Raw genomic sequence first — 25,562 nt, forward strand, 5'->3', positions numbered from 1 at the left:
AACACAGGCAGCACAGAGTTTGGGACTAACTCCTGTAATGCAGCTTTTTCAACATAGGAGAATTCGCTTTGGCCCACCCGGCTTAGGGATCGGTGCCTTCTTCCTCAACCCACGTCCCTCAGCCCCCTATCAGCAGCCTAAGCAGGGTAAATTCTACCTAGCTGCCACCCCCCTTTTCATCAGAAAATAAGAGCTTTTTTCCTTTCCTTTTTTGCTCAGGATTGCGCTACAAAAATCAAAATTCTGCACCCAGCAAAAGCGTAATGTTGGGCCCCGCGTAAACCAGGCAAGATTATTCAATTATTATGACAGGTTTACTTTGCAGTTTGCTAGCCATTGCTGGAGACCAGGACCCCAAAGGCAACAGCAGCAGAGAACTTCTCCTTTTAAAAGGGAATCTAAGAGCACCGCAGGATCAGACCAGCAGCACATCTGGTCCAGTACCATTTTATATGGTGGCTGACAAAACACAGAAGATGATATTGGATTTATATTCCACTCTATACTCTGAATCTCAGTCTCAGAGCGGCTCACAATCTCCTCTACCTCCCCACCATCCAAACAGAACCCTGTGTGGTAGGTGGGGCTGAGGGGGCTCTCACAGCAGCTGCCCCGACAAGCACAACTTCTATGAGATCTATGGCTGACCCAAGGCCATTCCAGCAGCTGCAAGTGGAGGAGTGGGGAATCAAACCTGGTTCTCCCAGATAAGAGTCTACACACCTAACCACTAGGGATGTGCATTCGGCTCGGCCAAGCCGTATTTACAGCCGAATCAGTGCTGATTCGGCCGCATACGGAATAGCCTGCAGCCGACTTCCATAAGCGCCCATTATACGGCAGCCGAATAGGCTCGCTGTGTAGTTACGAATAGCTATTCGTAAGCAAACAGCTGTCAATTCAAAACAAAAGGCGGCAATTAGCTTCTGGAGCTTCAAAGGCGCCTTTAGTGGCTTCTTCCCGCCTCTGCCTTAACCTCCCTGGAATCAGGGAGGGGGGGAGGGGGAAGAGGAGCCCCAGCAGCCAATCCAAAGCATGCATTTGCAAAATGCATTGCAAATGCATGCTTTGAAGGGCTTTCTAAGGAGTCTTCCCTTCCTGGCTGACTCCTCCATGCTGTGTGTGAGAGATTGCTTAAGCTGCTGCCTGCTGCAGCTCTCTCACTCAGACTTCCCTGGAAGACAAGGTAAGACACTCTTTGGGTTCTTGTTTTTATTTATTGTTGGTAAAAGGACTTTTTTAAAGACTTAGAGTCCCTTTACTTATCCAGATTTGGGTGGTGGTGGGGTAGCTTATTTGGGGGTTTCTGCTTGGGGAGGGGGCCTGGGGTGGGGGGTTTTGCCAATTTGCCCATATCTTAATTTAGTGAGAGGACTTTTAAAAGTGCAGTGTCCTTTTACTTCTCCTGATTTGGGTGGCTTGGATTTCTTGGGGTTAGGGTGAAGGGTTTTTTTGGGGGGAGGGGGTGGCAAAGTTCTTGTATTGTTAAAAGTTAATTTTTTACTGTTTTAAAAGTATTCAGTGTTTGATTTGTTGCTGCTGTGCTGTGTTGTGCTGCTGCTGTTAGCCTGTTACTCTTTTCTTTGGGTTCTTGGGGCGGGTGCTGTTTGGCCTAATTTCCATTGTTTAAAAGGCCACTTTTGTCCCCCTTTTCTTGTTGGTGAAAAGGCCACTTTTTTAACACTTGGCCTTTTGTGATTCTGCTGGTTTTGTTTTGGTTTTTTAAATTGCCTCTGGTTGGTGTGGGGGTTGGTGAGGGTGTGTGTGGGCTGGGTCACTTTCTTGTTTTTATAGAGTAGGTTGTGTGTTCTGTGGCAGGGAAGCTGGCACCTGGGTGAGAGACCCAGAACCAGGAGGCTTTTTGTGGTTGGCCAGCTCTCCCCTTGTTATTTGGGGCAGGGCTGGAGAGCTGGCATCTGTAGATTGTGTGTTCTGTGGCAGGGAAGCTGGCACCTGGGTGAGAGACCCAGAACCAGCAGGCTTTTTGTGGTTGGCCAGCTCTCCCCGTGTTGTTTGGGGCAGGGCTGGAGAGCTGGCATCTGGGTTTGCTGCAGCCAGGTCTGCAAAGCAGACCTTGAGCAGATTGTGTTTTGTGTGGCAGTGACGTTGGCAACTGGGTTTATATTGGTGCCAGGCCTGCAGGCCCAGGGTTCATAGATTAGATAGAGGGATGTAGTGCATTTGGGGCCTATAGAGATTCTCTGGTGTGAAGTTACGTTTGGCTTTGGGTGCCCCAGGAATTGGACCCCCTGGTCCAATTTTTTTTGGGCCTTATGGGTTTTGTGTGGGACAGTGCCCTGAAGCTGCACAGCAGTTTGGGGGGCTCTCCTCAAAACCTCCTGCTCCCCAGAGCCACACTTCCCATGACAATTGCAGTGAGGAAGTGGCTCTAATTGGTTTTTTCTCACCATTGGGAGCAGTGTTCCTTTTGGGGTGCCCACAGATGGGTGCTGTCTTTTGGGGCCAGGGGGGTTGCATGCTGGGGAGTCCCCTGAAGCTGCCCTGCAGTTTTGGGGCCTCTCCCTCAAACCCCCCTCTGGCCAGAGCCACTTTCCCCACAGCAATTGTAGTGGAGGAAGTGGCTAATTGGGCTTTCCCCATCATTGTTGGCAATGGGCCTTTTGGGGAGCCCAAAGACAGGGACCCCCTGGCCCAATCTTTTTGGGACTTGGGGAAGTTGGAGGGGAGAGTCCCCTGCAGGTCACCTGCAAATTTGGGGGCTCTCCCTCAAACCCCCTCCCCTCCAGGCGGCTTCAATTATACCCTATTTGCCATTGATTTTAATGGCCCATAGGGTATAATGATGGAATAGGGGCACCCTCTTTGGGTGCCCCTGGAATGGGATCCCCTGGCCCAATCTTTTTGGGACTTGGGGGGGGTTGGAGGGGAGAGTCCCCTGCAGGTCCCCTGCAAATTTGGGGGCTCTCCCTCAAACCACCCCCCTCCAGGCGGCTTCAATTATACCCTATTTGCCATTGATTTTAATGGCCCATAGGGTATAATAGGGCCGTATATTCGGTAATAGCCGTGCATCTACCGTATATGCGGCTATTCCGAATACGGTATTCAGTAGTGCATGGGGAATCCGAAATTTTTTCCCCCGTGTATTTCCGAATCCGTGTAATTCCGATTTTTTTTTTTTTTGCACATCCCTACTAACCACTGCACCAAACTGGCTCTTCCCATGACGTTGTCTCCTGGCACTGGGCTTCAGAGGCTTATTGCCTCTTAATTTACCATGCCTCGCATCCCATTGATAAACCATGAATCTATTTAATCTCATTTTAAATTCAACTGTGCTTGCGCCCTGACCTGGATGACCCAGGATAGCCTCATCTCATCAGATCCCTGAAGGTAAGCAGGGCCAGCCCTGGTTAGTACTTGGATGGGAGGCAACCAAGGAAGCCCAGGGATGCCGTGCAGAGGCAAGCAGTGGCCAACTGCCCCTGTTTGACCCTTGCCTCCTCACAGGGTCACCAGAAATCAGTTGTGTCTTGATGCCACTTTCCACCACCTTGCTTGTGGCCATCACTACATCCAGGCCTCAGATTCAGCAGGAGCTCAGCTCCTGAACCTTTCTGAGGGTTTCCCCTCCTCCTCCCCACCTTGTCCATTGAATAGTAGGTGCAGCTGCATAACAATCTCTGGATTAGAAGAGTGGGCAGCCAGCCACCAGGAGCTTTGCCACACCTCCAGCAGCCCTCATTAACTCCCGGAGAAGCCTGTACCACCCTTTCTCCACTTCTTATGTGATTTTGGGTGGCGGGTGGCTTACTGTGTCTTTTGACTGGGGGGTGGCCCAGGAGGGCCCCAGGCAAGCGAGGCCTGCTTGGGTTGGCTGGATTTCTATCAGGCTTCGCCCGCCCAGGGTTCTCCTTTTTGGCATCGGGTTGCTTTTGCCTGGGTGGGGCTGGCATATGCTAATGAGCTCCACCACCTATTTTTCTACAAACCCACCCCTGAGTCTACATCCACTGGCAGTGAATTCCACAATTTAAATTACTCATTGAGTTAAGGGGTTTGTCCATCCTGAATCTAGTGTTCACCATTTTCATTGAATGGCCCTGAGTTCTATTATTATGGATAGACGAAGAGCTCTATTTACCTTCTCCGTCCCCATGTACAGTCTTATAGACCTTTATCATGTCCCCTGCCATCTCCCCCCCGAACTAAAACGGCTGAGGCCTTTCCTGAGAGAGAAGGCGCTCCTGCTCCATAAAACCATCTTAGCTGAGAGACAGGGAAAAAAGCCAGTAAGGGACATACTGAAATGCTCTTGGATTCTGTTGAGGATATTCATGCTGTGCTTGCTGTCCACCATGTTGATGGCCAGGCCCCGCTTGCCAAAGCGCCCCGTGCGCCCGATGCGGTGAAGGTACGTCTCGTTGTCGGGGTTCCCGTCTTTGTCCACTGGGAGGTCGAAGTTGATGACGACAGAGACCTGCTCCACATCGATCCCTAATGGAGGAAAAGCAGCGCTGGCTGAGATGCCACGGAAAGGGACGCAAGAGCTGTGGATGCTCGTAGGTTGGCTAAGGAAGCAGCTTCGGGGGGAGGGGGGGTATGTGGTCAAGCGCGCTCACGGAATGCACCAGGAGCTGCTGTTGGGACAGCCAGTTTTGACTCGTGCCGGGGAGGTCTGCCAACAGGACTCCTGCCCAGAAGCTCTTTGCTCTGCTAATGCAAAGCTGGGTGAAAGGGACTCATCGTCCCCCTTAGGCCCATGAAAGATTTGCCACAATACATTTTGCACTGCAAAACTCCCTGGGTTTTTGCGCTTAGGAAAAGGGGAACCTTCTGGGGAATCACCATAAAAGACTAGACCTTTGTTTTAGAACTGGGGGGGGGGGGGGGGGGGGCTAATAAGCTTTTGTGTCAGACAGTGGAATATCAAATCAACCAGACTCTGAGTTGATACAAAGTTAAGGCTTTATTCAAAAGTCCATAGCATCTGAACAAAGGAAAATTGGAACTGATACAGTATTGCTTACTAAGGCATGTCTTAAGGAATTCTGCATCAAAGGTTACTATTCAAAAAACCACATATACATTGCTGGGTCTAGGTGCAAGGTTTCACACGGTCATTCCTTCTTATCTCATGGTTGTTACCATTCTCGGGGATGGCTGAATTGCCATCCCTGGAGGCGCTTATCTTCAAAGGAAGGCAGCTTTTGTTAGTTTCAGGGAAAGGAATGTTCACACCAACTGTTAGTAACATTCTATGCCTCTACTTTGATATGCTAGGTCTTTCTCAGGATTAGTAACATGGGTTAGAAAATGGAGTCAGTTAGGCTAAGCATTTTATCACATTCATGTTCCAGTGTCTGACATTTTGTACTGGTGAAATAAAAGAAGGGGGGGAGCTGCAGAGGATTGTGGGAGCTGGGGGGGGGGGGAAGGCCACATGGGACAGAGGCAACAGAAAGAATGACAATTAGAAGAGATTAGGAGGAAGTGCTGATAGGATCTGATGCACAGGTTCTAGTAGGGTTGCCATCCTCCAGGTGGTGGCTGGAGATCTCCCGGGATTACAACTGATCTCCAGGCGACAGAGATTAATTAACTGGGAGGAAAAGGCTGCTTTGGGAGGTGGACTTTATGGCTTTATTTGCCATTGAAGCCCCTCCCCTCTAAATCCTGTCCACCTCAGGCTCCACCCCCCCCAACCTCCAGGTATTTTCCAACCTGAAGCTGGCACCCCTAGTTTCTAGGAATTCTCAACACATGGTCAGAAGCAGAGTGCATAGAACAGCAGCAAATCTTGGCCGGAAGGTTCTCCAGCACCAGATGCCAGTTACCTCGGGCACAGACATTTGTGGTCACCAGGACTTTCTCTTTGCCTTCTCGGAAACGCTCGATCACCGCTGCTCGCTGCTCCACCATCATCTCGCCGCTCAAGAGGGCCACTTGGTGGCCTTCCCGGGAAAGCTCACCTGCTAGCCAGCCTGCCGTTTTGCGAGTCTGTAGAGGACACAGCCGACAAAGAGCAGCCTGCTTAGGAGACGTCTCTGACAATGGCTCCAATGGGAAACAATACTGATGGGTTGTCTGCCCCCCTCCCCCCCCACAAATCAACACAGAAGTAGCTCCAGCACTGCTAAGTGATGAGTTTTCCCAGAGTGCATTGGGAGGGTGTCATTTAGACTCCCAGTCACTGAGGATGTTCTCCCTTCCCCCTTGTCACTTTAATAGGAGATGTCTAATTGACCCCCAATGCCTTTTTGGTAAAAACTCTCAAGAGAGAAACAGAGAAAGCAATGTGAAATACCTCAGAACAACTGGATCTCTTGCATTATTTTAAAGAGGTGGACTATGAAATGACAACACTGTATGTGGGGGTAGAGGAGATACTTTACTTTCTTCAATAAAAGGTCCTTTTGTGGTAAATTAGTTTCCGTTTCAACAGCAGAATGGGGAAGAGGGTCCCTTCGTTTGAATGCGGACACCTCCTCCACAGATGCCATCCTAAGAATGCCATCTCCTCAGAATAAACTTCTCCTCAGAGAACTGTTCCAGCTCAGGGTGAAGAACAGCCCTACTGGGAACTCCCTCCCCCCACCTTTGAATCCACTCCCGCCCCCCAGCCCCCTGGAGCCAGCTAGGATTAGAAGAGGAGATTGGATTTATCCCCCGCCCTTCACCTGGAGTCTTAGAATAGCTTACAATCTCTTTCTCCTTCTCTTCCCCACAACAGATGCCCTGGGAGGTAGGTGGGGCTGAGAGAGCTCTGAGAGAACTGCTCAAGAGAACAGCTCTGAGAGAGCCAGTCTGGTTAAGTGCGTGCACTCTTATCTGGGAGAACCTGGTATGATTTCCCACTCTTTCATTTGCACCTGCTGGAATGGCCTTTGTTTAGCCATAGCTCTGGCACAGCTGTCTTTGAAAGGGCAGCTTCTGTGAGAGCTCTCTCAGTTCCACCTACCTCACAGGGTGTCTGTTGTAGGGGAAGAAAAAGATGATATTGGATTTATATCCCCCCCTCCACTCCAAAGAGTCTCAAGAGCGGCTCACAATCTCCTTTACCCTTCCCTCCCCCACAACGGACACCCTGGGAGGGAGATAAATGTGAGCCACTCTGAGATTTGGAGTGGAGGATGGGATATAAAACCAATATCATCATCGTCTTCTCTGAGAGAACTGCTCTTGAGAGGAACAGCTCTGAGACAACCGTGGCTTGGCCAGGGTCACAGCACAGCTGCACAGGGAGGAGTGTAGAATCAAGTCCGCTTCTCCCAGATTGCAGCCCACTGCTCTTAACCACTACACCAAACTGGCTCTCCAGTTTACCCCTACAGCAAGGCAGTGCCTCAAGAGACATTCTTCAGAAGAACTCCTCCAGAGAGCAGCATCCCCAGACCAGGCCTTTCTGCAGCCTCACCCAGCTGTGCAAAACTCAGCTTCTTGTGCCCCCACCCCACCCCACAGGTCATCCTTGATCAGACTCACGTGACAGAAGATCATGGCTTGTGCGATCGTGATGGCGCCATAGATGTTACATAGGGCCTGGAACTTCTCCTCGCGGCTGTTGCACAGGACGTAATACTGCTTGATGGTGTCCAGCGTCTCTTCCTCGCGCTTCAGCTTGATGATGTTGGGGTCGGGAACGACTTTCTCTGCAAATTTCCACACGGAGTCTTCGAAGGTGGCCGAGAAGAGGAGCATTTGGCAGTCCCTGGGCAGCATCCTGGGAGATTGGGTAGAAAAAGCCAAGGTTCTAGGGCCAGGCTAGATTCCCATCACGATGCCGGAACTCGTGCTCGAGGTCTGAGGTACCTGCTTGGGCAAAACGGCCAAGGAATTTTCAAAGGCGGCGGGTACAAATCTGGGCAAGGCCATCAACGCTTCCCAGTGTGCCGTTTTACGCATCCCTGCCCAGGAGCAGAGCGACCGACGGCTGTCCTTCGAAGACGACTTCCCATGTCACTCCCCTCCTTCCCCCTCCATCGCTGGACAAGTTTATTAATGTTTCTTCACATTATCAGAATTGTGACCCTCAGGCCCAAGAGCCAGCTGGAGAATTAAAAGCAAGGAGCAGCCACTTGGGTCTCCTTGGGAGAAAGCTACAGTTGCACGCCACAGCTCTAATGCCTCTAATCAAATGTGCATTTCCCCAAACTCGCAAGATGGGTGGGGTTTTGTTTATTTATTGAAAATATTTATTGGCTGCCTTTCTACCTTTGAGGGACTCGAGGCTGCTTACAGTGGTAAAACAACAACACACAATAAAATATATTAAAAACACTAGTTTAGAGTGAGAAAGCTGGGTGCACGTCCCTGAGAAGGTGGTTCCGTAGTCATGGGGCTGCCACTGGAAAGGCCCTGTCCCTGTGATCTTAGCTCCCCAGGCATTTGGCATTCTTTTGAGATATGGGAGGAAGCCTGTTTTGCTAAATTCAGTGGTTTCCACTTAAGGTTCCTGTTGTGGTTACACCTGGGATCCAGAAAAGCCTTCCAATAAACTGAAGCAAATGCTATCTTAGGAGAGACATCTCCCCATCCACTTGCACACAGGCAGGAAAGCCATTCTAGAGATTGCTACAATATATACAAGCCCCCTCCCACCAACTGTTTGGTGCAGATGACATCAGTGAACTAAAACTCACATGATTAGCAAAACTCAAAATCATATAAAAAATAAGTTTAGTTTGTGTTATAGTTCGCGGCTAATAGAAAGTACATGGTAAAGGCTGTGCCAGGAAAAACAGCCTCAAACACAAACAGGGATACACCTCGGATGACAGGGCGGGTGCTTCTCTGTACCTCTGAATACGGATGCTCTGATCTTGGTGTCCTTGGGTGGCTATCATGACGTCTGCCTCGTCCAAGACGAAGACTTTGATCTTCTTGGGGTCGATGAATTTCAACTTGGAGCACCAGTCCAGGACAGTGCCTGGGGTGCCGATGACGATCTGCTCGGAAATCTTCTGACCACGCTCCACTATTAAGAGAAGACGGTGAGACCTGATTGGAGCAGGAGAACCTCTGAGGGTTTTGCTTTTCCTCCAGAGAAAACAGGCACAGTTCACTTGCATGTCTTCTCCTGAACAAGCCTTACTGTAGTGAATTCATACCATTTCCATCAAAGCTGTGATTCCAACTGAGATGGGATTTACTTTTGTACACCTTTTTGTACTCTCAGTAACCCAAACAACCTCAGGAACTAACACAGATAAACTTTATCACACTTAAGTTTCTACTCCAAACAGAAGACTTGAAGATAAATAAGGAGAAAGGCAAAACAATAGACAAGATTAGTACAGTTTTTCGATACCATTAAAAGGTTATGCATTTAGAATTCAGATGAACTTTACCCAATTTTTGTAGCTAAGCTTACTCTATCTTATCATCTAATACCTGTAGAAAGAATTAAATCTATGAAAACTTGTGTCCCATTCTATATCAGTGTTATATTCTATGTTTGAGGTCTCAAACAGGAGATATTAGATTCATGGCTTGAAATTAACAAGGGTTGTTAATTTCATGGCTTGACCAGCATAGACATCGGGTCTCTCCTGCAGGGAGCCTCCCAGAATTTATAAAGCATCCCGCCCCCCTGGAAACTTTATCACTTATCTCTATCTTATCTGATAATATGCATTCCAGAACTACCAGCTGCATCTTACAGATGGCCAGTTATTTTCACTCTTTCCGGTTCCTGCTCATACCATATATAAGGCTTAAGGGTGCCCTTAGATAGCTCTTACCTTTCACCCACTTTCTACTGACCTACATTGTAGCAGCTAGCTCTCAGCCTAAGCTGTTATTAGCAATATGAACGCATGAGTGATGGATAGCTTGGACTCCTTGAGGCCAATTTCATAAAGAGGTCTTGTGGCCAATTTCATAAAGAGGACCGACCCCAAAAGCAATTCTGCCACACCAACCTTCTCCAACCTGAGGGACCTAAGCAACTCCTCAATCAGATGACCAGAAAACTCCTATTCTGTGAGTGAACTGTTGTGTCACTCATAACAACAGCCACCTGCATACAATGATGTCTGTGTGCAGTGAGGAATTTCCCCCTCTATTTTAGCAGTTGCTGCCATCCCCCAAGGTCAGAAGCCCAATTCCAGAAACCTTTTATTGTTAATTCAGATAAATTTAAATTATGCTCAGCTAACCCTAATGTCTGCTCTCCAGCTACCTTAGATTTGGACATCTGTTGCAGTAAGATGCACAGATAACTGATTTAGTGATCTCTACATATTGCAGGGCTTTTATGTTGGCCAAATTGAATGCATTTCCCTCCAAGGTCTTGCAGGGGAGATCTCCAAATCTCTTTTCACGAAAGACTCTGCTCCTGCAGTGCAAACTCCCCTGAAACAATTTTTCACTTATTGAATAACTGTTATCAGGAATTGTTTCACAGATTCTCCCCTCCTACTGTCAATCAAAACTATTTGTCTTTCTGTCGATTTTTCCTGAACGACTCTAATTCAGAAATGACCTGTGCTGTTGCAAAGTTTTTGGCCACCATTCTCCAACGCAACTCCGGCTATGCTTGATTTTATGTCTAACCTAAGTTCAGTCCTGACTTACCTTCTCTATCCAAATCTTTTCCTGTATTTTATGCTATGCCATTAAAGGTCTGAAACTGAAATTGAGTTGCCGCCAACCCCCAATGTCAGAAGCCCCAATTCCAGAATCCCTTTATAGTCTGTCCTCAAGCGTGAAAAGGATCCAGCCCTAGCCACCTGTCCAAGGGAATTTGCTCCCTTGGAACCAACAACCCACAGGACAGTCTCCTGCCGCCCCAGAAAGCATCCAAGGAAGACAGCCCACGCACTCACATTTATTGCCCCGAACCGCGTAGGAGAGATTCAGCTCTGGATAAAACTTGCCCATCTGTTCAATCACCTTCCCGGTCTGGAGCGCCAGCTCGTACGTTGGGGAAAGGCACAGACACTGGTAAGAAGAGAAAAGGCTGCTCTGGGATGCTGTTCTGTGCAACAGTTAAGCTTCAACGTGCCCTAATGGTATACATGGCTTGAATACATGGCTTCGCTTATTCTCATAGAAAGACAAGCACAACTCTTGGGGATGTAGGCGGCCTTCTGCCCCAGCCCTGATATTGAGCAACTCAGTCACCACTGACAGGAACCCCAGCAGCAGAACAGTGTCCTCCATCCTGCTCCCCAAAGACCCGTAGAAGGGATGGTCCTTCAAAATGGCATATTCGAGTGTTATGGGGGGAAAGCCTGCTCTCTGCACTTTCCATGCAATAGCCTCAGATGAGATTCGAGAACGATTTGGTGTGCATCCCCTAGATGGTGCTATATCACAGCTAGATGTTCAGCTTCGTTACACTCCCTGTTCTATCTCAGTGGTAAAACACAGGTTATGAAGAAGGCTTGGCTCTTAGCACTGGTAGGTGATCAGGCGATCTCCCCACCACCTCCACCTGGATCCACGCGAACTTCAATTCAAACGAGGCTCCAAACGCCACCTACTGTAACCCCCTTGGCAAAGGACTATATCAATGAGAAACTGAACCTGACAACAGAACTAACCGAGAGGCTGAGGAGAAACAGCAGCAGGCTGGCTTGGTTCTGGGCAGTCCTCAGCAAGGACGGGGAGACGGATTCTAGCGGGCTCCTCTTATCACACCTGGACCGAGCTCAGAAGAAAGAAGCCAAGAGGATTTCCCTCACCCTCATAACCGGATGCAGCTGCTGAGATGGGACTGGCTGAGAAGGAGAAGCTCTTCTTCTGGGCGAGGCCAGGCTTGGAAAAGCAGGTCTAGGGTAGCCCTGAACTTTGCTCACTCCGCTTGTGGTACATCGGTTCATCTCAGATATTGATCCTGTACTTTTCTTCCCAAAGCCATCGACAATGTTCTCCTCTCCTCCGTTTTATCCTAACAATGCTGTGGGGGTAGGTTAGGCCGAAATGGTGTGGCTGGTTCACAATCACCCAGCAATCATCATAGCAGAGTGAGGATTTGAACCTGGATCTCTCTGAGATCCTTGCCTGACGCCCTAGCTACTACACCAGGCTGGCTGATATGATAAAAGAGGAGGAAAAGCCAAAGACAAGAGGTCTTCCATCTTTTTCTTGCTGCAATTCATAATGTTTGGGATCACTAACACCGTGGTAATTGTTGGAAGGAAAATCCATCTTGTTGCATTTTCCATTTCATAACACACTAGACCCAAAGGAGCCTTGAAAATGAAATATAGCCCAACTAAACATCAAGATTCTGTCTGCAGCGCTAGAAAAGAGCAGGAGTCCAGTAGCACCTTAAAAACTAACAAATTTTGGGGCATCCTCCTGGACTGAATTGAGATCCAGGGTTTCTCCACATCTACTACCTCTCTGTATGTCACACCTAATTCAGTCATGCCTACTATTGTCACTCACCTGCTACAGTCATTTGACATCTGAAATCACTCCGTTCTCCAAGATATGACGACAGATGGATTCACATCCTAGCTGTATCTGAAGAAGTGAGCAGTGACCCATGAAAACTCCTACCCTGCCACAAATTTTGTTAGTCTCTAAGGTGCGACTGGACTCTTAGCTCTTTTCTCCTCCAACTAAGGAAAAGGAAGGGAAAGGTCCCCTGTACAAGCACCAGTTGTTTCAAACTCTGGGGTGACGTTGCTTTCACAACATTTTCATGGCAGACTTTTTACACGGTGGTTTGCCATTGCCTTCCCCAGTCATCTACACTTTCCTTCCAGCAAGCTGGGTACTCAATTCACTGACCTCGGAAGGATGGAAGGCTGAGTCAACCTCGAGCCGGCTACCTGAAAACCCAGCTAACACCAGGGATCGAACTCAGGTTGTGAGCAGAGCTTAGGACCGTAGTACTGTAGCTTTAACATTCTGCGCCACGGGGCTCTTACTCCAACTAAACAGGCCTTTTACTCACAAGGATTATGCTGTAGTACCACCTTGAGGTCATCTCAGGGATCTAGCACCATCTAGGGGATGCACTTCAAACTGTACTTGCTTCACAACTGAGGCTCTTGCATAGAATTGGCTCCCAGAACCTTAAAATTCTTGCTGATCGGCTGAAGGTTTAGTGGGCTGACCTGCTCAGTAAAGCTTCCAGCCCTTCCTTAAGGGAAAGTATATCTGAATGCAAGTACATGTGCCCTGCCCTCCTCTGAGGAGACCTGGCTTCATGGCGGGGAGCTAGTTGTGACGATCCAAAGGCTAATTGATTACCTGTGGGTACCTGTTCTCAGGTTCTACTCGGCTAAGCATGGCCAACACAAATGCCGCTGTCTTGCCGGTACCAGACTGAGACTGCGCAATCAGGTTCTGAGGGCTAAACACACACCAAAAAAGAGAAATTTCAACACAGGCAGAAAACAGCGTTTTAGTAAAAGGCTGGCCTGCAGCAGATCGTACACTTGCAACAAGGACTGTGAACAGTCCTTCTATGACCACACAATATAGTAAGCAGCCAAACCCTTGCTCTCCCCGCCCTCCAAACACACCCCGCATGGGCACGCGTGCTTATAGCATGTGCAAATACATACGGCTCTGCCAACATCATAGGCAAGGCGTTCTCCTGGATTTTGGATGGTCTGTTGAAACCCATGGCGTAGACACCCTGTAACAGTTGTGGCTTCCTAGAAGACAAAAAGCATTTATGCCTGTTGCTAAAGGCCTTGGGGTTCTACCCAACGGGTCTCTGTATTCCTCAGAAAGAGACGGAAATGGTATAGTGAGGCCCTGACTTCGATATCCCAGGCAAGGTCGATCGTGGCAGATGCTGGAAGCTAAGCAGGGCCGACCCTGGCAAATACTTGGATGGGAGGCCGCCAAAGAATATCAGCAGTCGGGGGCAGGGGCAGGCTTACATCAAGACACTTCTCTGAACATCCTCCGTGCCTCCGTTGGGGTCACCAGGTGCACACACACACTCTCACTAAAAAAAATACTAAAAAGAAAAAAAGAAATTTTATAGGCAGGTTGCCCTCACAACAATACACACAGCCTCCCTGTTCTGAGTTATGGTGCTCCAGCACAGCTAGAAGTCAGCATTACCTCCAACAGATCTGTGAATCAATTTTCCAACTGGTGCTAAGATACAAATCAGGACTAGTCCCTAGTAAAGCTCTCCCCACTATCCTGAAAGTACTTCTTCGCTCTGAAGCCAAGTTTAGCTTATTAGAGAGAACAATGCAGACATTAGCTATGCACAGATCCTAATGGGATCCCTGTCTTTTGTGTAATAAATATTTTAACAGAATGGTTCTCCTTTTGGGTAGGTTCTATTTGTCAAGTCTTGCAAGGAGGATGGAGGGTTTTTCTTTTTTTTTTTAAGCAGATGATCAGGAATGTTGAACCCTCCTATGACTATCCTTGCCCTTTTTCTCCCATGTCCAGAGTCTGGACACTAAAAACGTGCCCTGGGGTGAGGAAGGCTGTGTGGAGTTAAGCCATGTGAACATAAGAAGAGCCCTACTGGATCAGAGCAATTTCCCATCTAGTCCAGCATCCTGTCTCACACAGCAGCCAACGACAAGGCACAGAGGCCAAGACCTACTCCTGATGTTGCCTCCTGGCTCTGGGATTCAGAGGCTGACTGCCCCTGGATGGGGAGGTTCCCCTCAGTCACCATGGGTAGTAGCCATTGACAGCCCTCCCCCTCCATGAATCTCAATAATCCCCCTTTTAAGCTGTTTATCCCTGTGGCCGTCACAACATCCTCCGGCAGTGAATTCTACACTTTAACAACAATTAACTCAACCATTCGTCCGCATTGCACTGAATATCTGAGCTCCCAACCTCCCCACTTTATACACCACTGCGGCAGGCCTATGTTATAAGACAGACCTGCTACCTTTGCGTCTTTTTTGGCCTACAGAAAAGCCCTCTGAAAACGTAAACCGGGTGCTGTTCAGAAGTGAGAGATCTACCAAGACGGTTGGTTGCCAGGGTTACGCCATAAGCGGAACAGGAGAGTCACTTAATCCGAGCACGGCTATCATTAGCTCTGCCTTTGATTCCCCACTAATACTCAGCGTTCAAAAACCTACCAGGACAAGAGTACATGATCTAAAGAGTCCTTTGTAGCAACAAAGCAGTGCGGATGAAAATGAAGCTGTTTGACGCCGCAACGAAAACTGCGCTACTGCGGGCACCCTGCGGGGATGCGCCAGCGGGAATAGGATGTTGAGACCAATTGCGGGGCGGAACAGCAACAGGCGGAAAGAACCCCTTGGGAATTATTTAATGATCAGCAGCAGACAAAATCTTCAGCGCTGCCGACAAGATTCCTTAGCAGAGCTCGTGGGAAAACACAGGCTGTGATTTTGAGACCGAGGATTAGGGAAAGGCGACAGCTAAGGATTTATCAAACCTCCCCCAAGACTTGCACTCCTGGAAAATGCTGAATTAGGCTTACAAGAACAGAATAAATTGAAGTTTTGCCTATATATATATATTCTGTCTCATAGAAAGTATTAGAGAAGCTGAATTAGATTGGAAGTTCAGGGCGGCTACAATGGAAAACTGACGACAAGAATGATGGGATTCTCTTAGAAGAAGAATGAGATATTGGGTTTATACCCCACCCTTCACTCTGAATCTCAGAGCATCTTACAATCTCTTCTATCTTCCTCCCCCACAACAGACACCCTGTGAGGTGGGTGGGGCTGAGAGTTCTCCCAGAAGCTGCCCTTTCAAAGAACCTCTGCGAGAGCTATGGCAGACCCAAGGGCCATTCCAGCAGCTACGAGGGGAGGAGTGGGGAATCAAACCCGGTTCTCCCAGATAAGAATCCACACACCTGATCACTATAACAAACTGGTATAAAGATATCCTGGAAGAGGAAGGTTAGGGCTGGTTGTGTTGGCTACAGAAGGGGTGGAACGGAATGGAAAGACAGTGCAGTGTAGATGTCAGAACAGGACCCAAGACTAGGTTCAAACCCCTTCTCTGCCATGAAGGCTGGCTGGGTGACCTCACAGTCTCACTCGCAGAGCTGTTTCAAGGATAAAAAAGGGGAGCTGGGGGAACAGCGTAAGCAGCTTCGGGTCCCCATGGGGAGAAACGTGGGGTTAAATGAATTTTAAAAAAAGCTCACCTGGATTAGCCCAGGCTAGCACAATCTGGTCAGATCTCAGAAGCCAAGCAGGGTTGGTCCTGGTTAGTATTTGGATGGGAGACTATCAAGGAACACCAGGGTCGCTACGCAGCGGCAGGCAGTGGCAAATCACCTCTGAATGTCTCTTGCCTTGAAAACCCTCTGGGACTGCCATCAGTCGGCTGAGACCTGATGGTGCAAAAAAACAACCACTACACACAAAGAACCCCAGATAGGGAGGAGAAGAAAACATGCAAAAGCGTTCAGATCAGACACCTGTCCTATTTTGGTTCTGTGGAGGAGCTCGAGGCAGCCTACTCAGCTCCCTCTTCCTCCTCCGTATCTTCAATAAAGTCACACATCAGCCTTCACGGTCAAGTGGGGATTTGAACTCAGAGCTCCCCCAGGAAGCCGGACGCTAACCAATACACCATGTTGGCACTCTCTCTCTCAGGCTTGGAGCATCAAGCTTTCCTTGTGATGGGAGGGGGGGAAATATTCCCATCTTATCTGACCCTCCTCAAAACTCTTCCGCTTGATATTTGAGAGAGCGAGATCTTTAGAGATCCGCAGCGGCCTTCCCTGCCACGCATAAAGGTCACATCTCGGAAGGAGCTCTTTCCCAGAAAAGATTCACTTGCTCTCCCTAAGGGAAGTGATGGCAATAAGCGATAGGTTTAAGTACCTTTTTTAAAAAAAAGGAGAATGAAAAACAAGAGCCTGGCTTTGCCTGCCCCCTTGCTGGCACTGCGCCGTACGGATGCTTGAGACAGCAAACTGGCTCATGACAAGAGACCCTCAAAAGAAGGGGTTTGAACCAGGGAGCAGCTCAGAGCCATTTCTGAAGTTGCAGTAATGGTATTTGGCAGGGCTTCTTTGGTAGCAGGAACTAACTCCTTTGCATATTAAGCCACACACATCCTGATGCAACCAATCATTCTGGAGTTTATGGTAGGCCCTGTACTAAGAACCCTGTAAGCTCTTGGAGGATTGGCTACATCAGGTGTTTGTGGCCTAATATACAAAGGAGTTCCTGCTACAAAAAAAGCCCTGGTAGTTGGCACTGATCTTTCAAGAGTTCAGAAATGCTTCACCTGCATACTTCTTAACAGCCTTCACTTCAGATTTAGGCCCCCTTTATTCTTCCACCTTAGAGACTGGGGAAGGGGTGGAAAGGATTAAAGAACCGCGGCTTGTTTTCAAAAGCAACAGAACAGTGAAGGGGAATGCACTGAAAAGGCACAAGGTGGTGGGGGGGGAAGGTGTAGCTGGCGGGGAGCGGAGGAGACAATCTTAGGTTAACAGAGGACAGCAGAGGAGTAACATGATGAAAGGAACTGGGAGAGGAAGGAAAGTCTCCCCCCACCAATCACAAGTCCTTCAGTCAAATTTTGTTAGGGCGTCTGCGCAAAATACGAACGCTGAAGTGATACGTTCCACATTAGGAAAGATGCTTCATGAACAACTGGGCTGTCCAGGAGAAACTTCCCTGCTTTCTCTGCAAAGGTCTTATCCCCAAAATCTCAAATCAGGAGCCTGCTAAAAGTTGTAATCTACATTCAGCTTGAGTCCTTCGAAGTGGTTCCAGGTGGGGAGAAGACACTGTGCCCAAGAAAACACGAGTGAAATATATGCATTGCACAACAGGCCTTTTGACAACTGGGATGTTATATTCTGGGCCAGATTAAATTTGCAGATGGCAACTCAAAGTCTTCCTTGCCTCATAGTTCAAGGGTAAAACAGACCAGGTAACAGGTGCCCTTGTTCACCTGGGCTAACTGAACTGTTTCAGCTAGCTTGTGCCAAGAGATGCTACTTCTGCAGATGTTTTGATTGTGAAGTTACAAATGATCCCCTTATCTAATGCTGAGATTAAGATTATGCGCACCAGGCAAACATCCAAGATACTCAACACTTCAACAGCACTGCCAACAAAGCCCCCAAAAGTTACTTGTTTGCCTGCCCAGATGTTACCTCCCTACCCATTTACAGCACAACAACTGACAAAAAAGAAGACAGAGAACAGACTTTGCAGTTACGTAAGCATCAGTGCTTAGAGACAAAGCTTCCAGATAAGCAGAAAAAGCCGTCAAGCTGCAGTTTGACTGTGAAAGCCTGTTTCAAGGCAAGAGATGAACAAGAGGTGGTTTTGCTATCGCCTCTGCATCGTAACCCTGGACGTCCTTGGTGGTCTCCCATCCAAGCACTGACTAAGACTGACCATGCTTAGCTTTCAAAATCTGATGAGACTGGGCTAACTTGGGCCATCCAGGTAAGGGCTAGTCTGATTCTTAGTTTTGTTGCCCCCCCCCCCTGCTTCTAAATGTTTGGTGTATCCCATGAAGTCACTATTTCTCTTGCACATGCACAACCAACCATCTCTTGCTCTGAAACATTAAACAAGCACAAAGATGAGCAGTCCAAGTGACTGTGCAATGCCCTCTTGAATATCCATTCCAAGCAGCACGAGTTTGCTTCCACAGCTTTAAGAACTGATTCAAAAGACGACAATGTTGGATTCATGCTAGCTGGGAGCAGACTTCATTTCCACTCTTTTTGATAGGAGTGGGAGGGGCGGTGGCTCAGTGGTAGAGCATCTGCTTGGTAAGCAGAAGGTCCCAGTTTCAATCCCCGGCATCTCCAACAAAAAAGGGTTCAGGCAAATAGGCATGAAAAACCTCACCTTGAGACCCTGGAGAGCCGCTGCCGCTAAGAGTAGATGATACTGGCTTTGAGGGACCAAGGGTCTGATTCAGTATGCAGTTTTATATGAAGTGTCCCGGGAAAGGTGAAAGCTTGCCAGATTTTCTTTTAGGAAATTTAGGTCTGAAGGCCCTTAGAACTGTTCAAGCCTTTATCAGGAGGTATTTGGGAATAGGGGCGAATTTGGCAGCAAAGCCACTATCTGCCACAAACATGGTTTTCAAGGGAAATACTGGGTTCAGAAACATGCTCGCTATAGCGATTTGACACACAAAGTGATTTACACTAAGTGACCATGAGAATTTAATGTTATCTGGCTGTGTCTAAGTCTTTAGATTAGATTTGTGCTCCTTATATACAGCAGCCTCATCTGAAGGGGCAAAGCCTGCAGCGGTTGTTCAGAAATTGCTTTCTAGCAACACAGGACCAGTCCTTTTCCAGTGGCAACTGCTCTGGGAATTACTGCATCACAGAGAGCAGGTCAAAGCTGCTTTGGCACCGTTCCTTAGAAGCTGTCATCCTTAAGGTGAGTCAGTCACGTACAGTGGCTCACTATGCCCAATCAGGGAGCCACTGCGGAGCCCACTGATGGCTGAAAAATGAAGCAAATCCCACCGGTCCAGCAAACCCTCAACGGCTCTCAAAGTGGCTTGCCGTGGCCAAAACCAGGGCGTTGTCTTGAAAGTAGCTTTGCCCAGTAACTTTAAGCTGTGCACCGGCTTCTCAGTTGCGTGGGGGAGGGACAGTGCAAACAGAAAATCTCCAACAATGACTGCAATTATAGATAGGATGGCCAAAAGGAAGCTTTAGACTCCACCAGCTCAGTTTTTATTTGATCTCTAAGGAGTAGATGTGGGTTTTACGAGTAGAATTCCCCCACCACCACCTACTTCAAGGTTCAAAATCACACACACACACACCCTTCCAGATGTCTGACCCGGAATTCTGTCACCTCGTTCTGCATTGCTTCAGTGTTCTTTATTTTATTGTTTATACTGCAGCTCATTCCTCAAGCCAACCCTGCTTATCCTATACAGATGGAGGGGAAGGTTAACAGATGGAGGGGGAGGGGACTTGTGGCACTGGCCCCTCCCATGCAGCCTGGGTCTTTCAGCGTCAGGCAAGCCATGTGGGACCCAGACACGTGCATTATGTACAAAGGGAACTTGAAGAACAGCTCGTCGGCGACAGGCAACGCCCAAAACGGTAGCCAAAAAAGAGGTACTTACAGCCGCAGCTCCTCAAAAGACTTCACAGAGTAGAGAGGTGAGGTGGGATCCCTCTGCAGCACCTCCACTTGATTTGTGTTGTCCACCAGGTTGCTACGGATCAACTTGTTCAACAGTGACTGGGCTGCTCTGTCCTCTGGCAGAGGGAAGGTACAAAACGAACACCACGTTCAGCTTTCTCACAAGGGTAAAAAAACCCCAAAACCCTGCTGAAAGCAGGTGTGCAGAACTTAACTGCACAGCCAAGAAGCTGGCAATGGCCGCCATATTCTTAACTGTAAATTTTGTGACATTTATAGTTGTGAGTATCATGGCAGAAGCTCATTTTAAGTTCAAACGGATGTCCCCAAAAACACAACTATGCAATCTACGGGAGGATTCGTAGGCATAGCCTATTCTCCTAACACTGTCTGCTCAACGAGGAGCACTTTGAGCACCACTGGCCTAACAACAGCCATTTTTCCACATCAGAAAAACCACCACCACCACCAGATGGGCCTGGCCTCTCCTAACAACAGTCATTTTGACACAACAGAAGAAAAGTCAGATGGATCTGGCCTCTCTCTAGAAAAACCAAAGGGCCATGCAATTTCTCTTTGTTTTGGTGCGTGAGGGCAGAACCAATAAATCGAAAAGCTGCTGGCACTGAAGATGGAACCCTGGGCAGAGTTTCTTCTACCTCCAGACATAACGAAGCTGAGCACTCTGCTGCCCAGGCCTGGCAAGAACAAGAGGCTGGGGTCTAAGACCATGACACACCTATCTGCAGGAGTGCCTACTGCCTTTCTTCCATGCGATCCCTGCAACGTTTTCAGTAATACCTGAGGAATGTTTGTTCTGCATAACTCCTCCCCCCGCAAACTCACAACCTGTAGTTGAGTGTGATGAACTGCAAGTCTATGCATAAGAAAGGGGCGGTGCATATGACGGAATTCTCAGTGAGTGACAGGTCATGGAACTCACTGTGATTGGGCAACTGCTTCTAACAGTCAAACTATGGTGGTTGGGAGTCAGAGAAGCCGTTGGAGGGAGTGGGTTGAGTTGAAGAGGATCTGCAGGAGAGGCTTTTGAGCGTGTGACGGTGCGTCACAGCAGCAGAGTCAGTTTCAGGGTGAATGTGGTATAGCTCTGAATACTGGAGATTCTGGTGGGAGACTGATCCAAGAAATTAAGGGCAGTCTCTGTGTACCAAAAACAAACAAACAAACCCATTTTGAAACGGACAAAGGTTCCTGTATTTAGTTTAGTGTCCCAAAGGAAAGACTGATAGTCTGGCAAAGTAGGATGCAACAAAGCATTTTCAAGATGTCAGAGAAGGGGGCCCACAAAGGTGCCAAAGGCCAGAGTTAGTGCTTATTGAGAAGAGAATACCTAGTTTGCCAGAGGGAAAAAGTCTAGAAGTGAGAGACCTGAGTCTATTAACCCAAGGGATGAGGCAGATACCCTCAAGTTCATGCGACTAGAAAGAGGGAAGGTTCCCCAGAGATCTATAATTATAAAAATAAAAACCTTCAAGGTTAATTTTAGTGAATGTTGAGCCACCAGAGGGGAACGCTGTATTTTAGGAATAAGTTGCCTGTGAAGGAGTTCGGTATTCAATTTTTTTGTTCTGTCTGCCCACAGATTCTAAACCCCAGAAACCTCTGTACAAATCCCATCCCTTCCCTGCCAATCGGTTTTAAATAAACCAAATTTTGTTTTGAAATGCTACCAGTGCCTAGCCGGTCACATTTCTGATGGGTAAAATTTTGACACCTGAGTTAAAAGCCGAGGTGATTGTTTTGCGGTGATAAGAAAAAGCGCTCGCCGTGCCTCATCTCCTAACATTGAGCATTAAATCATTCAGATCAAGGCTGCCTGCAGTCCTGCAGCCCACAAGTAGGGCACGAAGGCACTGGCCATCCACTGCTGTTTGCCCCAAACATTTTGTTTTCTGAGATACCCATGGAGGTGCCACCTAGTTATCACTGAGAACTGATGCATCGTGTTGAGACACTGCTCTCCCCTACGAATCTGTCAAATCTTCTTTCAAGCTATTTAAGCCAACAGCAGTCGCTCAGTCCCCTAAGTTAGTTATGCAACTGCATTAAGGGAAGAAGCTTATTGAGTTGTGCTAGACAGCTGAGGAACGGCCTCCCTAGAGAGGACTGCTGGACCTCTCCTTTGGTGTATTCCCAGCCTTCGGGTGAAATGCTTTTATATCTGCAATGGCTTAAAAAAAAAAGTTTCCACGTACTTTGTTGAACTGCTTACTCTTTCAAACAGGGGAGCCATAGTGTTTTCTCTTGCATTGGCCTGGGTATGATAAGTAGCCAGGCAATTTAGAAAGTTTACAAATAAAAGCCCCCCAATTTTTTTTAAAGGCCTGGTTATTACCAAGAGCTAAGCAGAGCATGCATTATGACTCCCATTCTGCAGTCACTCGACTGGCTGCCCATCTGTTACTGGGTTCAATTCAAGGAGCTGGTTATCATATACAAAGCCTTGGGCTCTCATAAATGCAGGACTGCCTCTCCCTCTATCCTCCACCAGGGCAGCTGCGCTCATCTGATCGCGGCCTTTCTGCAGGTGCCACCATGCAAATGGGTTAAGATCAACAACAACATGCATCCTCTGTCGTGGTCCCCACCTTGTGGAATGGCCTGAAAGTCTATGGAACGCTCTACTGGGCATCTTTACAGCACTGTATCAGCGATGCCACCTTTGAACCAAACACCTGTTTGGCCTCGGACTGGCAGCTCTTTGCCAGTGCTTCAAGGATTGCTCCAGGCCCACTAGCAGAGACCCCTTTTTAACTGCAGAAGTGTAGAACCTGGCAAGTGCTTTAGCGTGGAGTAACAGCCCTTCCCCAATTAGTCAGAACATTTTTGTTTGTTTGTTTCACTCTTTGATGCTGAGAACTTACCTTTTCCCTCATCTTCTGCCTTCTCTGAATTATCTTCTGTCTTAACAACAGCACCTGTTATTTGGACAAACAGTAATTGTAAACAGATCCCCTGAACTTGACAGTTGTTCATAACGCAACACCGTTCTGCCAGATAGCTCAGAAAAATGTTTCATGCCACCTGTTCCATGTGCAGCTCATGCTACGCATGTTATGCAACTGTACTGACACTGCTCCATAGCTAAACAGGCCAGACGCAGCCCACAGATTTCTCCACCCATCTTTAGTCCATTTCCCCAAAGCCTTCACTGAAGTAAAATAAGCACAGATCTGCTTTTTAAAAAGTGTTTTATTTTACTGAGTGTGAGAGAGTCTTACCGTTGTGCACACACCACGGAACATTCTGTTTTAGTCTGCTATGTTCAGTCACCTTTAAAATTCTTTTTAAAAGTCTGAACATTTTTAAAATTTGTTTTTACTTTTTGATGCTGAGAACTTACCTTTCCCCTCTTCTTCTGTCTTCTCTGCATTATATTCTGTCTTAACAACAGCACCTGTTTGGACAAACAGTGATTATAACATTGATACACTGAATGTCACTCATAATTATTTTTAGACTGAAACAGCCAGATTAAAATTCACTGGGGACTCATACAGCGGAATTCAGATTTGCCCTCTCACTACAGAAAGTGACTGTCCCAACTTCAGTGCTCCAGCTAACTTGCTGCGCTGATCTATGATCTGAGGCTGTTGGCTGGAGGCGTTATCACATCCATACACATATTCCATAGTGGCACAACTTGCCCTTATGGCCCTACTTTTAGCCATGTTTTTCCCTCCTCTGTATCCAGTCATGCCCGTGCCTAACCCACTGAGATTACCTTTTGGTTCGCCAATGTTTATATACTTGCTAGATTTTAAGCAACAAAAGTCTTAGTTTTAGCACCTCCCTGAGAAACTCTGATATTTTTTACAATGACCAATCTCATATTTAAGAAGTCAGAATTCAACAAGAAAAGTGACAGTGTTAAAACCAAACCAGTGACCGCCTTAATGCCAAACAGCACCACAGAGTAAGGGCCTTGGGAGCAAGGGAAACAGCTTCAGAGGGCCAGACCATTCTACTGATCATTGCTATTATACTCACCATTGGATTCTAGTTTGGGTCTCTCTTCCTTCAGATGCAGGTTACTCAACTAAACAGCATGCAGAGAGGAAAAAAAGAAGAGTCACTCAAAACTTATAGCAGGTGCTTTTAAAGAAACATCTACTTAGCCAAGCGAGCCCCTTTTCAGCAAATTTGATTTTAAAAAGCTATCAGCAATAGTTTTACAATATTAAATATGTTTGTTTCAGACATTCAAAATACCTTCCTTCTCTGTAACCCATAAAGCTGGGAGACTGAGGCCTGAAGGGGGAACAGTTTGCTGCAGTATCACTTCCCTTGTCCACAGCTTAAACTCTACGGCGCACTAATTCTCAGCATTTGTAGTCTTATGCAGAACTGTAGAGCGCGTTCTATGGCAATTCTTTTTTTAAAAGGCTGAAGCAGCGAGATCAAAATTCACTTCACAGGATTTGGGAGACGCATTTCAAATCCCAGTTTGGCCATGCTAGTGACTTGGAGCCAGTGACTGTCTCAGCCTAACCTGCCATATGCATGATATCTTTGCTCTACCATGTTTTGTGTCTGTGTGTGTGTGTGTGTGTGCATACGCAGACTACAGGCTTATATCAGAAGGCTAATCACAAGGCTGCTAGGCTTCATGTTCACAAACCAAACTCAAAATATATGACAGGAATGCCAGCAGGGAAGTCTCCAGCCATTCTAGCACTCGGACTCATCTTTAATCCTCAGCCAGCAGCAGGGAGCCCAAGGGAGAAGCAGGTGATTCGACAGACGTTTACCTGAATTGAAATTATATTTTGCTGCTTGTTGTTTAGTTTGGATGAGAGTGAATGTTGCCAAGAAAGCAGAAGATTACTGAAGTTGGAAGGCCATGGTCTGAGATGTGGGTGGCATGGATATTTGTGGAGTTTAAAAATCAGTACGTTTGACGTGCCATTTTGAGAATGTGGTGGAACAAATGCAAACCTAGGTGGTGTGAGGAAACACCTTTGTGGCTCTCAGCACAAGATGCACATTACAGATGAGAAATGACAAGTGAGTATAAATGGTTAACATACTGTGATATTAGAATTTTTTCAAGGGGGATATAAAATAAAATCGAGAAGATTTGGTAAAAGAAGGATATACTTGCCCGTGGTTTTCCTATGTACAACTACTAGAAAGGTTCAGAGCAGCTAAAAGACATTACGGTTTTGAACAAGTAAAGACTGAACTTGAAACTGTGTACAAATAATGAATGTTTTTTGCTAAAATGAATAAGTTGTTGTCCAAATTTGAGACAGAGGGAGAACAAGTGAAGGAATCCATGATAAAATGGGTTAAAATTTTCAGATATAATAAACAAATGGAACAATGGGAAAATATGTGGGTGAAAGGACTGAAATTTGCATTAAGCTCTAGCCTTAATGAAAATTTCTATAAGATGTATGGTTGGTATATGTCTCCAAAGAAATTGGCCAGAATGTATAAAAGTACTTCAAATTTATGTTGGAAATGAGAATTTGAAAAGACATTTTATCATGTATGGTGGACATGCAGTAAAGCCAAGAAGTTTCAGATACAAATGCACTT

The 25,562-nt window shown here is 47.3% G+C and overlaps 1 protein-coding gene and 1 non-coding gene across 2 annotated transcripts in view; both read right to left on the reverse strand.

Annotated features, from left to right (window-relative positions):
- The window catches only part of LOC132587372 (ATP-dependent RNA helicase DDX19B), a 34,490-nt gene that overhangs the window by 2,863 nt on the left and 6,065 nt on the right, over positions 1-25,562 (reverse strand). Inside the window, exons 2-12 of the mRNA XM_060259648.1 lie at positions 24,009-24,057; positions 23,362-23,415; positions 22,883-22,936; positions 19,978-20,113; positions 13,491-13,583; positions 13,174-13,276; positions 10,791-10,905; positions 8,761-8,938; positions 7,447-7,684; positions 5,799-5,961; positions 4,267-4,458 (exon numbers count right to left, since the gene is read on the reverse strand). Of these exons, the coding sequence (XP_060115631.1) occupies positions 4,267-4,458; positions 5,799-5,961; positions 7,447-7,684; positions 8,761-8,938; positions 10,791-10,905; positions 13,174-13,276; positions 13,491-13,583; positions 19,978-20,113; positions 22,883-22,936; positions 23,362-23,415; positions 24,009-24,057 (1,375 nt within the window). The remainder of the gene's footprint in view (positions 1-4,266; positions 4,459-5,798; positions 5,962-7,446; positions 7,685-8,760; positions 8,939-10,790; positions 10,906-13,173; positions 13,277-13,490; positions 13,584-19,977; positions 20,114-22,882; positions 22,937-23,361; positions 23,416-24,008; positions 24,058-25,562) is intronic.
- LOC132587425 (small nucleolar RNA SNORA57) lies at positions 20,572-20,712 on the reverse strand. Its single transcript, XR_009556433.1, has one exon. It is a non-coding gene; the product is annotated as a small nucleolar RNA SNORA57 (small nucleolar RNA).

This window comes from Heteronotia binoei, chromosome 18 (assembly GCF_032191835.1).
Source record: "Heteronotia binoei isolate CCM8104 ecotype False Entrance Well chromosome 18, APGP_CSIRO_Hbin_v1, whole genome shotgun sequence".
NCBI classification, from domain to species: Eukaryota; Metazoa; Chordata; class Lepidosauria; order Squamata; family Gekkonidae; genus Heteronotia; species Heteronotia binoei.